General features: G+C 34.2%; 2 protein-coding genes across 7 annotated transcripts; one reads left to right on the plus strand and one right to left on the minus strand.

Moving 5' to 3' along the window:
• Positions 1–683: 683 nt before the first annotated feature.
• On the plus strand, positions 684–8,404 carry LOC123917349 (splicing factor 3B subunit 4). Its single transcript, XM_045969041.1, has 9 exons — positions 684–958; positions 1,048–1,096; positions 1,213–1,301; positions 1,403–1,459; positions 2,586–2,648; positions 2,741–2,806; positions 6,656–6,742; positions 7,427–7,520; positions 7,616–8,404. Exons 1-9 carry the CDS (start codon positions 854–856, stop codon positions 8,140–8,142), a joined length of 1,137 nt encoding a protein of 378 aa, XP_045824997.1. The 5' UTR covers positions 684–853; the 3' UTR covers positions 8,143–8,404.
• Positions 8,405–8,923: 519 nt separating this feature from the next.
• LOC123912709 lies at positions 8,924–13,314 on the minus strand. Of its 6 annotated transcripts, none has more exons than XM_045963260.1 (4): positions 11,157–11,417; positions 10,858–11,045; positions 10,581–10,777; positions 8,924–9,897 (listed from the first exon to the last, which is right to left on the minus strand). In XM_045963260.1, exons 3-4 carry the CDS (start codon positions 10,736–10,738, stop codon positions 9,063–9,065), a joined length of 993 nt encoding a protein of 330 aa, XP_045819216.1. In that variant the 5' UTR covers positions 10,739–10,777; positions 10,858–11,045; positions 11,157–11,417; the 3' UTR covers positions 8,924–9,062. The 6 variants fall into 6 exon arrangements, with proteins under 6 accessions (XP_045819216.1, XP_045819219.1, XP_045819218.1 ...); XM_045963263.1 differs by having other exon boundaries at positions 11,201–11,395; XM_045963262.1 differs by having other exon boundaries at positions 10,955–11,045; positions 11,157–11,395.
• Between the last annotated feature and the right edge of the window lie 922 nt (positions 13,315–14,236).

The raw sequence follows: 14,236 nt of genomic DNA on the forward strand, positions 1-14,236 counted from the left end.
TGACATATATAGTCAAAATATGACTTTTTATTATAAGATTTAAATTTCTCACATGATGTGAGTTGTTGCGGTTAACGTCTCACGCTAAAACACTTTTGCAGTAGTTACTACTCCTCTCTCCTGCAACACAAAGAAATAAAACTGGTAACATCGCACTCTTTTTTGCTTAAAAAAATATACATTGCACTCTTTTTCATTCATGTTTAACGATAAAGAAATTAACAATTTTAACTATTAAATTTTTAAAAAATGATCAAATTTATCGGTAAAGTAACAATATTTTGAATTTTTGTTTCACTAATCACTTTTTAATAAACTAATTAAATTGATCGTTGTGTCAATTAATTATAACACAACAATTTAAATCAACTAATTCTTCCCGTTTATAAAATTAATTTCTTTGAAACCAACTTCTTAACGCGCCGAAGACCCCTTACGACCTAACGCCTGACCCAATATAACGCGCCGAAGACGCGTCCCGTGCGTACGCACGGGTATGTACCTAGTTTAGTAAAAAAAATAAAATACAAGATTTGACCAATAGTAAGCAACTATCTTTGATCTAGTGATGAAAAAATTGGGTAGTATGCTAGAGGTCATAAATTCGATTCTCAACTTCATTTTTTTTCGATCCTCAACAATTAATCAAAAATATTAGGTATTATGAAAATTTCACACAACATAATGTATCCCTTTATATTATGTATAGATTTCTCACTTGGACAGTTTACAGTCTCGCTCGCAGCCACCTAGTCTTCAACCGCCATAGCCTAAATTCAATTTTCACTTTTAATTTAACAACCCTAACTTCCTCCGTCGCTTCGCCTGTATTCTCCCGTTCCTCCGGCGAACTATGACAACTCGAATTGCACCCGGCGTCGGTGCAAATCTGCTCGGCCAACACTCCGCCGAGAGAAACCAAGACGCTACTGCTTACGTCGGAAATCTCGACCCTCAGGTTCATCTCCACTCTTCATTCTAACCAAACCCTAATTCCAATTCTACTATAACCACTTCATTTTACATCTCTCTTTCTCTTCTTTGCAGATATCTGAGGAATTATTGTGGGAGCTTTTTGTTCAAGCTGGTCCCGTAGGTATTATCTATTATTAATCACTATGTTTTACGGTTTTTTTTTTTTTCATATTAATTTTAGGGTAATTTAATTGAATGCATTATAAACTAAACTTAATTTTGTTTGGTTTGATTCAGTTAATGTGTATGTTCCTAAGGATAGAGTGACTAATCAACATCAAGGTTATGGATTTGTTGAATTTCGAAGCGAAGAAGATGCTGATTATGTATGTATTGTATTATTTCTCTTTTATTACCTGTTGTTATTTGCAACAATAAAATGAACTTAAACCTAATTGCTAGTTGCTTACTGTTTCTTATGTTGCAGGCCATTAAGGTGCTTAACATGATTAAACTTTATGGGAAACCAATTCGTGTAAATAAGGTACGTTTTCGATTTCTATTTCCATTCTATGTATCAGCCTTATTATACCCAGACACGACCTTTCTCTCTGTGTGTGTGTGTGTGTGTTTATGTATTTAAGTATGAAACTAGCTTATGTAGAAATGCTTGTTATACCAACATTGTTGATTCTATCAAGACTTAAGTTTATGGGCACTGTATTTGTTATCCGTTAGTTTTCTGTCAGGGGCTTGTAAGTAAACTATAAAATAGAATAGAGTTTGTTGATGTATACAGATTAATCAATTAGATTTATACATTTAGAATTAGAACCCTAGTTTTCATTTCTCTTTTTCTGTCAACTCTAACAAAGATATACAAGGATACAAAGCTAGGTTTAAACTGATTCGTGTGACGAAGAGTCTACCATGTACCATTACCATTGCTCTTTGGGGGGAATGGGAGTTGTTGTATCTGTGAAGTTAATCTTAGAGACTCTTAGATGCGATTATCTTTCTGTGCCGTTTTTCTCGTACTAAAAATAGGTATCCTCATTCCAGATAGGATGGAGTCTTGTACTGCACACCATTTTTGTGTACCTAATAGAGTAACTGCAGCTCACCCTACTGTAGCCTACCAAAGTCCAAAACTGAATGACAGACTCCACAATCTGTTATTCAATTATCCTTATCAACTAGAGTTACTTTGACTAATCATAGTTACTTGTGCCTAACTGTACAAAGTCAGCTAGACGGATAGGTTCATTTGTATTACTATTAGTATAAATTAGTATAAATACCAATCCTAGTATATGAAATCATTCAAGAAAGAATTATTCAAAGGAGTTACACTCTTCCTCTCTTTCCCTCACTTTCTCAGTAGTTTATGTTTTCTATTGGTACCAACAAGTCTTACCTAATTGCCAAGCGATGTTCTAATATTCATATTTTATTTTCCCAATTTTTATTATATGTCTTTCCAAGATGGTGTTCTTACAATTGAATATCTCTCATTCTTCACATAGTAATTAGTTTTTCATGCGTAATATATCTTTGTGTGAGCTTTGTTGTACTCTGTTCAAGTTCGGCTGTATGCCTATCTTAAAGTGGATGTTTCAGTGTCTATGCTACTTGATTAAAGAGTATTGATTTACTATTTATTTTTTTAGGCATCCCAAGATAAAAAGAGCTTGGATGTCGGGGCAAACCTTTTCATTGGCAATCTGGATCCTGTAAGTCACCAAATTTGCAAGTTTTTCTCTTAAACAAATTCATATGTGGTATGCTTTGAGATTTAACAAGATTTTTAATGATTCTATTGCAGGATGTAGATGAGAAGCTCTTGTATGATACTTTCAGCGCATTTGGAGTTATTGTTACTAATCCAAAGGTTTTAACTCTTCTAATTTCTTTCATCACATCATGTTTGTGTCTTTTTAAAAGTATCCAGTTAGCAGCAGTGGCTAATGCTTTTCATACATCTCCATATTCTTTATTTTACATTGTGGGAATTAATATTTAGTGAATGAAGAGACTTAAGTAAGAAACTCTTCTTGGTTTTCTGAGAATACAGAATTTACATAATATTATAGGCTGACTGAAACTACTCTAATTGTAGGTGGAAAAAAATGACAGAATGAGGAAATTATTCCTAACTTAATTAGCTATTAGCTATCAGGATATACAATTTGGAGAATACAATCATGTCAAATCATAATATTTACTGAGCTAATCACTTCACATTTAATGCTAATTCTTATAACTGGTAGCCGATATTAATCGTTCCTTGCTTGCCCACTAAGAATTCAATCCCGGGTCATTTTAAGGTTTTCAAGAGAATATTCACCTTCTGATTTCCTTTTGGAATGTAGATATATTTATAACCCTGAATCAATTTCATGTTTGATAAAACTCCTATCAATTTTGACATGCTCCATTAGGACACTGGACGGGTTTGTGAACTGGGCTTATTGCTTATTTTCGGTCACTGTATATCTTTATATCATGGACCTTTTGCTATAGAAATTTAGGTCTTATAGGATTCTCAATCCAAAATGATTCGAACACTTGTTATGCTACTACCCTGAACTTGGCTCCAACATTGCTCCTTGCCAGAACTGACTATTTTTGGTTTTCCCTTAACAAAATTTCTCCACTGCAATACCTGGCTGTGTACTTGTCTTCAGTTGACCCAATCAATCAACCTTTGCAATCAATGTCTCTTGTTTTACTTTTCTTAAATAGAATTATCTTTCCTAGAGTTCCCTTGAGATTTACGGTCAGCTGCATCTAAATGTCTTTTAGTAAGAAAGTGCAAAAACAAGCTTATTGCACTCATAGTATAGGTAATATCGGGCCTTTTAAATATCAAATATCAATTTTATGTCAGTGTGCCACTATACTGCTAGCTGCTGCACATTCATCCTCCTTTAGTAAGCCATGTTCTTGGAGAATGCTTTAGTCCATCTATATAGGGATTTCCTGGGTTTGCAATCTTCTTTACCATCCCATTTATGGGGATTACTATATTTTTAATAAGGAGCATTTAAAATGGTATACAAGTCTATCCAAGATTTGCGGGCCTACCCACCATCAGGTCACACTCAAGATGTCCAGTCCTTGGTGTGAGGAGTGTGTGTTAAGAGTCTCACATTGGTTGAAATATGACCTTACAATGAGTTTATAACTGGGAGGCATCCCCACTTTACAAACCAGAGTTGTAGGGTTGATCAGTTAGACCCAACCCAAATTTTAAGAGAAGTAACTATAAAAACTCATATTTTTATTCGATTTTCAATACAGAAGTTGCGCCCTACTTTCAGAGAGTAAATCCTCTTATAAACACTGTTCTCGTTAAAAAACCATATATATCAACTAATCCTGGTCAAGACACTTGTCTACAGATGAATATTGGATACAATCTCCTAAGAATATCAATATCTGACTAGTCCCTGACACATCTCATATACAATATACAGCAGTAACAATAAACTTCTTGATGTCAGAATGATCTGATAATGGCTCCATTCATTAGCTGGTTGGGTGCGTGCATGCACACAACCAATATGGAGAGGCCAGGCCCAGACCAAAACAATAGGGAGGGAGATTTAGCCACCACTATAAGAAACAAAATTTTCAATTGTGCACGTTCAAAAAAGACCAACTGTTATTAGTTATTAGGGAGGATGCTTATGGGTCCTACTGTTGGAAATATATAATATCCATTCCTATTTCAATTGTTATTACTCCCTCTAGTCCTTATTATAAGAGAAGTTTGGCTTTTTAGATTCATTGTAAAACTAATGTATCTAGACTATAATATTGCCCAGATACATTAGTTTTACAATGAATCTAAAAAGGAAAACTTCTCTTATAATAAGGACCGGAGGGAGTAGTTATTAGGGGGGATGCTTATGGTGCTAGTCTCTCTTTCTCGTGTCGTTAGTTTGTAATCATCCTTTGTTAATAAAAAATAGTTGCTACAACCTCTGATCCGATAGCAGCTATAATATGCATCTACGACTAGCTACATGAACTAGATGGAAACTTCTACAACAGGGGTATCAAAGAATGCATTCTAACATCTTCCTGAAGTGAACAAATTGCATGTAGAGATCCTTAGGGGCTTATAGTTTAATTGGTTGAAACGTACTGCTCATAACGGTAATATTGTATGTTCCAGGCCTAGCACCCCCTTCTCTTCACCCGATACAAGAAGGCAGTCGAAGCCCCCTCCACTCTTAATTTTTTGGGTTTAAGGTTGCATACATGTCTTGAAAAGGGAATCATTTCTTTTGTTGTTCGTTCTCATAAGCCAAGACTCAAGGAGGAGCTGGGAGTAAAGCACCGTAGAGTGCCAGCCTCCAGGATGCCAGCTCTCAGTGGTGATGCTATGATAGAGACTTGGGCATCATGGAGTGTCCAAGTCCCACATTGAGTAGTATGGGTTGCCTGGTTATGTATTTAAGTGGCGTGGTCCGTCCCCTTGATGCTAGCTTTTAAGGGAGAGTTCCCCAAGTGCATAGATACTTATCACATTGCTTCACAAATTGGCTACGGCGGTTGTCAAAAAATCCACACGTCATTTTGCTATAGCCACCAATCCATTTAACAGCACTGAGAGTTGCTGATGATTGCTATTACCCGTGGAACCTTATCAACCTTCCTCATAGTTTAGAAAATTGTGTTTCAAAGAAGGTTGCCATCTTATGTGAGGAGCCATTATATTTATATAGTTTAAATTCATTTCACTACTCACTGCTAATAATTGTTCTTACAACAATAGTGAGACTATGCCTCATCCAGAAACAAAATTGGAAATATATTTTTAGCTTAGCTCTTATTTCTTAGGAGCTAACACATTTTGACTCTCACAGCTGTCTGAATTAATTGCAAACAGTCAGCTTGGAAACTGATTCCTCATTTCCATTACCCTTTGGCAATTGGCAATTTCTCCTCGGGATGTGACCTCAGTAATCTTTCTTTCATTAAATATTAAAAGTTGACAAATTGGTAGCAGATATGATATAGTACTACATTAGATGTAAATAGCATGCCTACAAATAATGTAACTAAATATTTATTAAAGAATTTTCCCAAATTTGTGAAATTTGAAATAAGTTTCATAGAAATTAAAGTTTTTCACTTCATCAATCAGGTCCGTATCTACCATGGAAGCGAAGGTCACAATTTCCCTCTTCATTGTGAAAATTATGCCTAACGCAAATTAGCCAACAATCAGGATACAAATTACACCAAGGAGATTACAATCAATTTCGATATTTATAGTTGATTGCATCAAAAGTTACTAACCACTGAGATTCTCTCTACGTTTGTTTGTTTGAAAAGGTCCAGTCTAGTATCTGGCGCCTGGCGGATGACTACTGATTACTTTTCCACATTTGTTGGCATTATATGCCTTTATTATTTGCTGTATGACAATAAATGTATCCTTAGATAAAACATCTATAATTACCTTCCCCATTAAACACCTGAGTCCACAAGTGAGTTTTGGTTAAGTGCTTTGTCTGATGGATGGGATATTTTATGTTGTATGATTCCTGTTTATGTTCCTACTCTTCAATAATACCATTGCTACGACTTCTATCTCCTACGGGACAACATATATTGTTTTGCAAATTATACTCCTTCAGTTGTATCCACCCTCCATCCATTGAGGGCTTATTTTTACATGTCAAAATTATGCGTATAATCTGATGTTCAATGCATTTCGCTGCAGATCATGAGAGATCCTGACACGGGGAATTCCCGAGGCTTTGGCTTCATAAGCTATGATTCATTTGAAGCATCTGATTCAGCTATTGAGGTCAGCCTTTCATTTCTTTTTTTACCCATTATGTTATTTAGCATGCAAGGATTATAAATTGAAGCTGACTCGCAGGAGTATATAACGTTGGATAACAAACAAATATTTGGATAGATGGGTTACAATCTTGTATCTAATCATATACTTGTTGGGGATGTAAGATCCAGTATTATAAATTATAAATGTAAGTGTAACACAAATTAGAAATACCCATAGTGAATAATTATAAGTTATTTAAATACCCATAAAGTTTTATATTTGACTTCATTACGAGTGTTTTATGATTCGGTGGCATCATTTGATCAAGGACAACTTTCTTATATTTCTTGTCTTCTATAATTCAAATGAATTCATGCTGCAGAAAAGGGGTTTGAAAATTGGGAAAAATGCTATTATTTGTCTGACTGAAACTAAAACAGCAGTCAGAAAAGTAGGAGTTGAATATTTGTCTTTTTCCTTAGTATTACTTGGCTTATTCATCTTGTTTTGTTAATGTTCCATGTTAGATGTAAGGGGTAGGTAAAATCAAATAGAGCATTGAATTAGGGAATATGATCCTTAATTGATTATTTGAAGTGAAAAACAACCATATAGAAAGGAGTAAACACTCCCGCCTCACTGAGAATGAATTATTGAGTAAACATTCCCTCATCACTGAGAATGAACTATTTCTATATTGTATAGGCAATGAATGGACAATATCTTTGCAATCGTCAAATTACAGTGTCATATGCTTATAAGAAAGACACCAAAGGCGAAAGACACGGTACTCCCGCAGGTGAGTCCCTTTCTTCCAACTCTATTTTTGGGATCAATTCAGGCCTTTTGTTTCAGTACTATCTTTAGTTATCTTATACTTCTTTTGTCATGCAGAAAGAGTTTTGGCTGCAAGTAATCCAACTGCACAGAAGAGCAGACCTCATACTTTATTTGCTAGTGGGCCACCAACACTTCCCAATGCTCCTCAAGCTAATGGTACCATTGCTGCTCCAGCGCCTCCACGCCCCTTTTCTAACGGTGTTGCCCCACCTATTCCTGTCATCCATCCACCACCTCCTCAAGCAGCAGCCTTTCAGCCTATGCAGATGCCACCACCTGGACAACAACAATGGCATCAACAGCAGCCAGGTCAACAAATGATGCCACAGGGAATGCCTCCCCCTCCAATGCAGCAGTTCAGGCCACCTCACTCGATGCAGATGCCGCCACCGCCTCCACAAGGTATGCAGGGACCTCCAAGGCCTCTTCCTCCACCCTCAGTAATGGCAGGCCAGCAACAAGTTTGGCGACCACCGCCACCACCTCAGCAACAGGGTGGACATCCTATGGGATATCCTCAGAACTCAATGCCGCCACCACCACCTCCCAATCACCATGGAATGCGACCACCTTCAGGTTAAAGAAATGCAATTCTTATGGAAATTTTCCTGATCACCGTTATCTGGAATTTTGCCTGTTTATTGTTAGTTTTAGTGCATTATATTTCTAACAAGTGGTGCGGATTGATTGTAATATTTAACGTCCATGATAGTCAAAATCATGCCCAACAAAATAGACATCGAGTTTTGGGTTTACAGCATAATATCCTTATCCTTATTTTACTGTTTTCGTACAATTTTAATTTTTTGGCTAAACCTGTTTAGGGTTTACACTTTCTATATAGATCCAAATAGTTTTAAGTTTTAACGGAGATGAAGTTTTGTATTTAGGTCCAAATAATAACAAGAAAATATGTGGAATAGTTAAACTTTTTCCAAGAATGAAATAAAACCCTAGGATATCTTGTTAAAGGGTCCTTATGGACATGATCATGTGATATCTGTGAAATGAAGCATAACCTGGCTCATAACTGCAAATTTGTTTTGATAAATAAAGTTTTATTAATAACTAGCTCTCTATCAGGGTCAGAAGTAAACATCGCTCTTTTCCACATTTTATGTAAGGTTGAAGTGCTCACTCGTATTATGTGCAAGAATTATGTGCGACAAAAAATTTACACCAATTTCTTTATACACTAGACCTAACATGATCCTCAGTAACCGAGACAATTATATTTCTCCTAAGGTAGGAGCACCAAGTAATTGTATCCCAAAATATACGAAAAATTTTGCGATCGATTTGTGATGAATATATGATGTCGATAGCTATTGAATGACCCTAAAACTTCTGGAAAACAAAATAACAAACAAAATAGAGAGTGAGGTCATCATCCACACTCAGAAGTTCCACATTAAACCAGAAAATAATAACAACAGTAGCACATCAATAAAAAGGAATTCCCAATTCAAAAAGAAAAGAGAAGAAGAACTTGAATACAAATTCAAAAAATGTCAAGAATCTCTAAAATGAAATTATTACAAAGTGGACAATTTCCCTTAGCAACCATAAGCTCCCTTGAACACATCCTACAGAAACTATGACCACAAGCTGCCAATGCAGCACCCTTATGCTTCACCATACAAATACAACAAGTTTGTTCCAAAGCACTTTCTCCATCTTCATCTTCTTCATCATCATCATAATAATCATCATCTTCATCTTCATCACTCAATATATACCTCGACCCTTCCAACCCCAATTCTCTATCGGTCTCCCCTAACAAATCCATCAACGACATTGTTGGAGGTCCCGCTTCAGCCTCCTCCTCCTCTGCCGCAGCTTCTGCCGCCTCCTGTGCCGCCACCGCCTCCCTCGCTGATAACCCTCTGCTGCTTGTCTCCAGGCTATCATCACCAGGCTCATCATCGTCAAAGCTATCTCGAAAAGTCACCACACGCTCTCTTCGAAATGGCTCTGATGATACACTGGAGGAATTCGTGCGTGAGAGTGTTCGAAGATTTCTTCCACCGACCAAACTCTCGGGGGAATCTCCTGTTAAACGGGTTGAGCTCTTGCGAGTGAATTGTGGTTTAGAAACTGGAGCATTGGATTCATTTGACGGATCAAGGTCTTCCACTTGGTGAGTCATGGCCTGAGCTGACATGTCCGAGTCCTGGAGACTTTGCACTCGAACTGAGTCACGACGACCGAATTGGGAAAAGGTTCTGCTGTTTGGATTTTGGATTGGAATATCTGATGTTGGAATGTGAATTGATGATGTCCAAGCAGAGCCAGCGCGCTTGAGCCGAAGCTTATCCTTGAAGGCTTTCCAGGATCTTCCAAATCAATGAAAATGAAGTAGAGAGTTTATTATTTGAGAATCTTAATATTTTGAAAACAACTTAAGTTGACATATGTAAGTATTGTTTGTTATACACAGTACAACGAGTTCTTGTCAAAGTATAGACATGACTATGTTAGTTCTTGTTAGTTCTTCAACATCAAAGTTTAAGTACAACATTAATTATTATTTTGTCATTTAAAAAATATTAGTTCTATTGATTGATCGACTCTTAAAGTTACTAACTTGTCGATCTTTATTCTTCTCACTCAGTTATTTCTCAACTTTAGGTTGGGTATCATCTTATCTTTCTTTCCATCCTTGTTTGTCTTGTTGTAGAGAAAGGATGGAAGAAATTTGTTTAAGTAAACTTTCTCTTCAATGCAATCAATCGTTTTCTTATTAAGTTATTAATCTTATCTGAAACTTTTGTATTAAGTTATGATCTTATCGTTTTCTTGTTATGAAAATACTATCAATCAGCGCTTTCTTACAAATGATACAATTTTTGTATTAAGTTATCACTTACATAAACTAAAACTTGCTGAAATTTTCTATAGGGATTAAAAACAAAACTTGAAATGGTTATAAGAATCAAAAACTTATTTAATCCTTAATTTTATATAAAACATGTATAAAAACAAAAGTGTTATTACTCATTGCGAAAAATTAAGTTACCTGCGATCCTTTTTGTTGGTTTCGTCTTCTTTGATGATGTCTATGAGGGTTCGGCTTTTAGGAGGTGGTGGTTGGCTTGGCGGTTGTACAGGGTTGGCTCTTTTTTGATTGGCTAAGATGTCCTCGAGAGATAAGCCGGCTAGCTTCTCGCGCGACATTTCTTCATACAGTGTTATTTTCCGGCAACCTTCTACCTTCTATATTCAAAATCAAAACACAACATTGTCATATTAACTCTTAACATTTAAAATATAACATTTATGTAAAGAATCATAACCTTAAAATTGTATGTGTTTTTTTTATTAGGTGGGACCCTTCATCAGAAAACACAAAGCAAAACAAACAAAAAAGTAAGAGGAAGCCTTGGATGATACATTGAGTCCCCGGACAGATTGAGAGAGCTCACAATCACAAACACAAGTTATTTTTATATGAGTGCTTTGATTCAATGTTTTTGATTTAGTTCTGCATAAAAAAAATAATATAGGGAGAAAGTAATTAGACAAAATAAAGTTAGTGAATTAAATAGAAAGATGAGTTAATTAGGATCATGGTTAATTAATGAAGGGTGCTCACATTCATAATATGTTGAGTGTTAGCTAGATAGATGAGTTTGTCACCTTGTATTATTCTTCTTCTTTCAAATCATATTGGACTATGAATTTGCTAATTTTAATTAGTGGTTCATATTGATAAAATATTGGTGTGGGATATAAAGAGTTAGAGTGAGAGAAAGTGTGGAGATTGTAGAAGAGATGGTTGAATTTTGGTCAGCAAAACGAATTTTATGGGGAAACACATCTCTCCCATGTTTGCGGGGAGATCTTGTAATCTCCTAAAAAAATTGAGTGAGAAGAAATATAAATATAACAAATCTTAGTCAAAAAAGAAAAAGAAATATAACAAATCATGTACTAACTTCATCATTTACATAATTCATTCTTTACATAAAATTCATTAGTTACATAATTGTGAAAAAAATAAATGAAGTACATGTAAATCAATTAATTAAATATAAATAATAAATTATTTAACAATTGAAAATTAAAAAATAATGAAATGTTATACTCCCTCGGTTTCTTTTTATTTGTCGTTTTAGATTACTGTACACTATTCACATAATCTACTTTGACCATAAATTTTTATTAATATATAAAACCAAATGTTAACAAATAAAATATTGTTCAATTTGTCTCGACGAATATTTTTAAAATATAAAATTTTCATCATTTTTTATACTCCCTCCGGTCCTATATATAAGGAATAATTTGGAAAAAAAATTTGGTCATTTTTATAAGAAACACTATTTAAATTTATTCTTTATTAAATAGATAATCTCTTGTATACCCTTATTAAATTGTATAAAATACAATATATTCCAATGTTATGCATTAATTACACAGACACATTCTCAAGGTTAGTTTTGGAATAACACCTAATATTTTCGAATTTTTAATAAAAAAAAAAAGCCTCCTTGGTATGTGTGTTTTTCTCAATGTGTTCCTTATATATAGGACCGGAGGGTGTAATAAATAATTAAAGATATTAGTGATCAAAGTTATGCATTGACATGTGTGCAATGGTCAAAAAAGTCAAATAAAAATGAACGGAAGGAGTAATAATTATTTCTCACTAGTAAAGAGAGAGGCATTTTGTCTACAAGTTCTAGCCCAACTAGCAAAAAATTGCCAAAATTATTAAACCAGGAGCTATGATCGGGGTTCGAATCCCGCTCTCTTACTTTGTATATGAGTTTATAACAAATTTGTAATTTGCGTCTATGTAAAAAAATAATGAGACATTTAATTATTTGTGTGCATTTTTCCAAGTATTTTAAAAAAATGGTGCATCAAATTGGTCTAGTGACTAAAGTAGTTAATAAAAGTGTTCATATCTCATTAAGGTTGCTGGTTTAGATTCAAAGTTGTTTTTGCAACCAATAAAAGTATGAGAGCGGGATCGAACCCCGATCATAGTCTGATGAAGTATTTAAATTACAACGAATTGTCAAAAGTAAGTTGACAAAATATATATTTCTTCTGATCTTATTTATAAATAAAAGTCAATAAAATTGTTTGACCTTAAATAAAATCTAAAGACTCTCTACTACATGTTCCCTAATCCCTTCCAATAACTTTGAGTTTTAGTTATCTGCAGCTCCAAAGATCTCAGAAATTTCCTCTGGTGTTTTGCCTTTTATCATGCCATCTATAATGGTTAACTTAAGAAAGAGGTCAAAAATTTCAGAATTTGACCTAAATGTACTTTTCCTAAATATACACAAGGTTTACCAAAACATGTTTGAAAGAGCTATTACAGGCAACAATCAGATGAAATAACAAAGATTAAAAGAAATGATTAATTTGTATTAAATATTAAATACAAGAGGATTATGAAAACAATTAAATTGCCATCAAACATATGGAAAGGGGAGTTAGAGAATACCATAGCAAATAATGGCGTCAATTATTTCTTGATTCATCTCTTTCGGTTCCTTAAATTAGAAACCCAAAATTCGAATTTGTGACTTTTTAAAAACAGCACATAGGACAAGAATTTTAATCGACCAACATCACTCAAATTCAACCATAAAACAAAACACAAGAATTCAATTTCACAAGGCATAGAAACTTAAACGAATAGTTAAAAGCCCCTTACCTGGAACTAGCAGTGAATCCCATGATGACAAAAATGAAAATTTGATAAAAAGTGACTAATCCTAAAATGAAAATTTTGTGAAACTATAGGGACAAAAAACAAATTTAATCCAAAAAATAAATTTTAAAAAATATATATTAGGACGTGGCAATCCACGTAGGATGCCACATGTCAATCGAATCCAACGTGTCAGCCTCACGTGGACTTCTGTTAGTCAATAGTTAGTTGACCTAATAATTGAGACCAAAACTGAAAATTAATTGGGGACTAAAAAATGTGATTTTAAAGTATATGGACGAAAACCAAAACTCAATATAAAAGTACGGACTGAAAACATATTACGTATTGCACTCGTCGTCTCTTCACCATTATTGTCGAACGTTCGTCGCAGATACAATCCACGGTCATGAAAAAAAGGAAGGAAGAATTAATAGGATTCCAACTTATATAAAGATTTATTTGCTTAATAATATAAAATTATCTTAATATACGAAAACTCAAATTTTTTACGGCTGGAAATTTTATAGAATTTAGATAAATTAATCAAAAATATTTTGTTTTCATTTATTAATCATAAATATTTTATTTAAATTATTCTTATGTTTTTCCAACATTCTTGAAATTAAAAGTAAATTAATTATAAATATTTGGGATAAATATGTTTTTGGTCCATGTAAATATTCAAAGTTTTGTTTTTAGTCCCTCCAAAATTTTCCATTTCAAAAAATGATCCCTAATACTACATCATAGTGCCACATCACAGTGCCACGTTAGCTTCCGTTAACCCACTTAACAAGGACCATTTTCGAAAACGGAAAATTTTTCAGTAAAGTCAAAGAAAGTTGATTATTATAAAAATTTGGGATGGACAAGAATTTTTTGGGACTAATATTGGAAGAATTTTTTTTGAGGACTAAAAACAAAACTTTGAATATTTACAAGGACCAGAAACATATTTATCCCTTAATAATAAGTAAGATGAGATATCCATCACATAT

The sequence above is a fragment of the Trifolium pratense genome, linkage group LG3 (genome assembly GCF_020283565.1).
Source record: "Trifolium pratense cultivar HEN17-A07 linkage group LG3, ARS_RC_1.1, whole genome shotgun sequence".
Lineage (NCBI taxonomy): Eukaryota > Viridiplantae > Streptophyta > Magnoliopsida > Fabales > Fabaceae > Trifolium > Trifolium pratense.

Coding starts and splice junctions, on each gene's coding strand:
- LOC123917349 (XM_045969041.1), top strand. CDS start 854: ATGACAACTCGAATTGCACCCGGCGTCGGTGCAAATCTGCTCGGCCAA. Junction 959..1,047: donor TCGGAAATCTCGACCCTCAG/GTTCATCTCCAC, acceptor TCTTCTTTGCAG/ATATCTGAGGAATTATTGTG. Junction 6,743..7,426: donor CATCTGATTCAGCTATTGAG/GTCAGCCTTTCA, acceptor TATATTGTATAG/GCAATGAATGGACAATATCT.
- LOC123912709 (XM_045963266.1), bottom strand. CDS start 10,738: ATGTCGCGCGAGAAGCTAGCCGGCTTATCTCTCGAGGACATCTTAGCC. Junction 9,898..10,580: donor ACCAACAAAAAGGATCGCAG/GTAACTTAATTT, acceptor TTGATTTGGAAG/ATCCTGGAAAGCCTTCAAGG.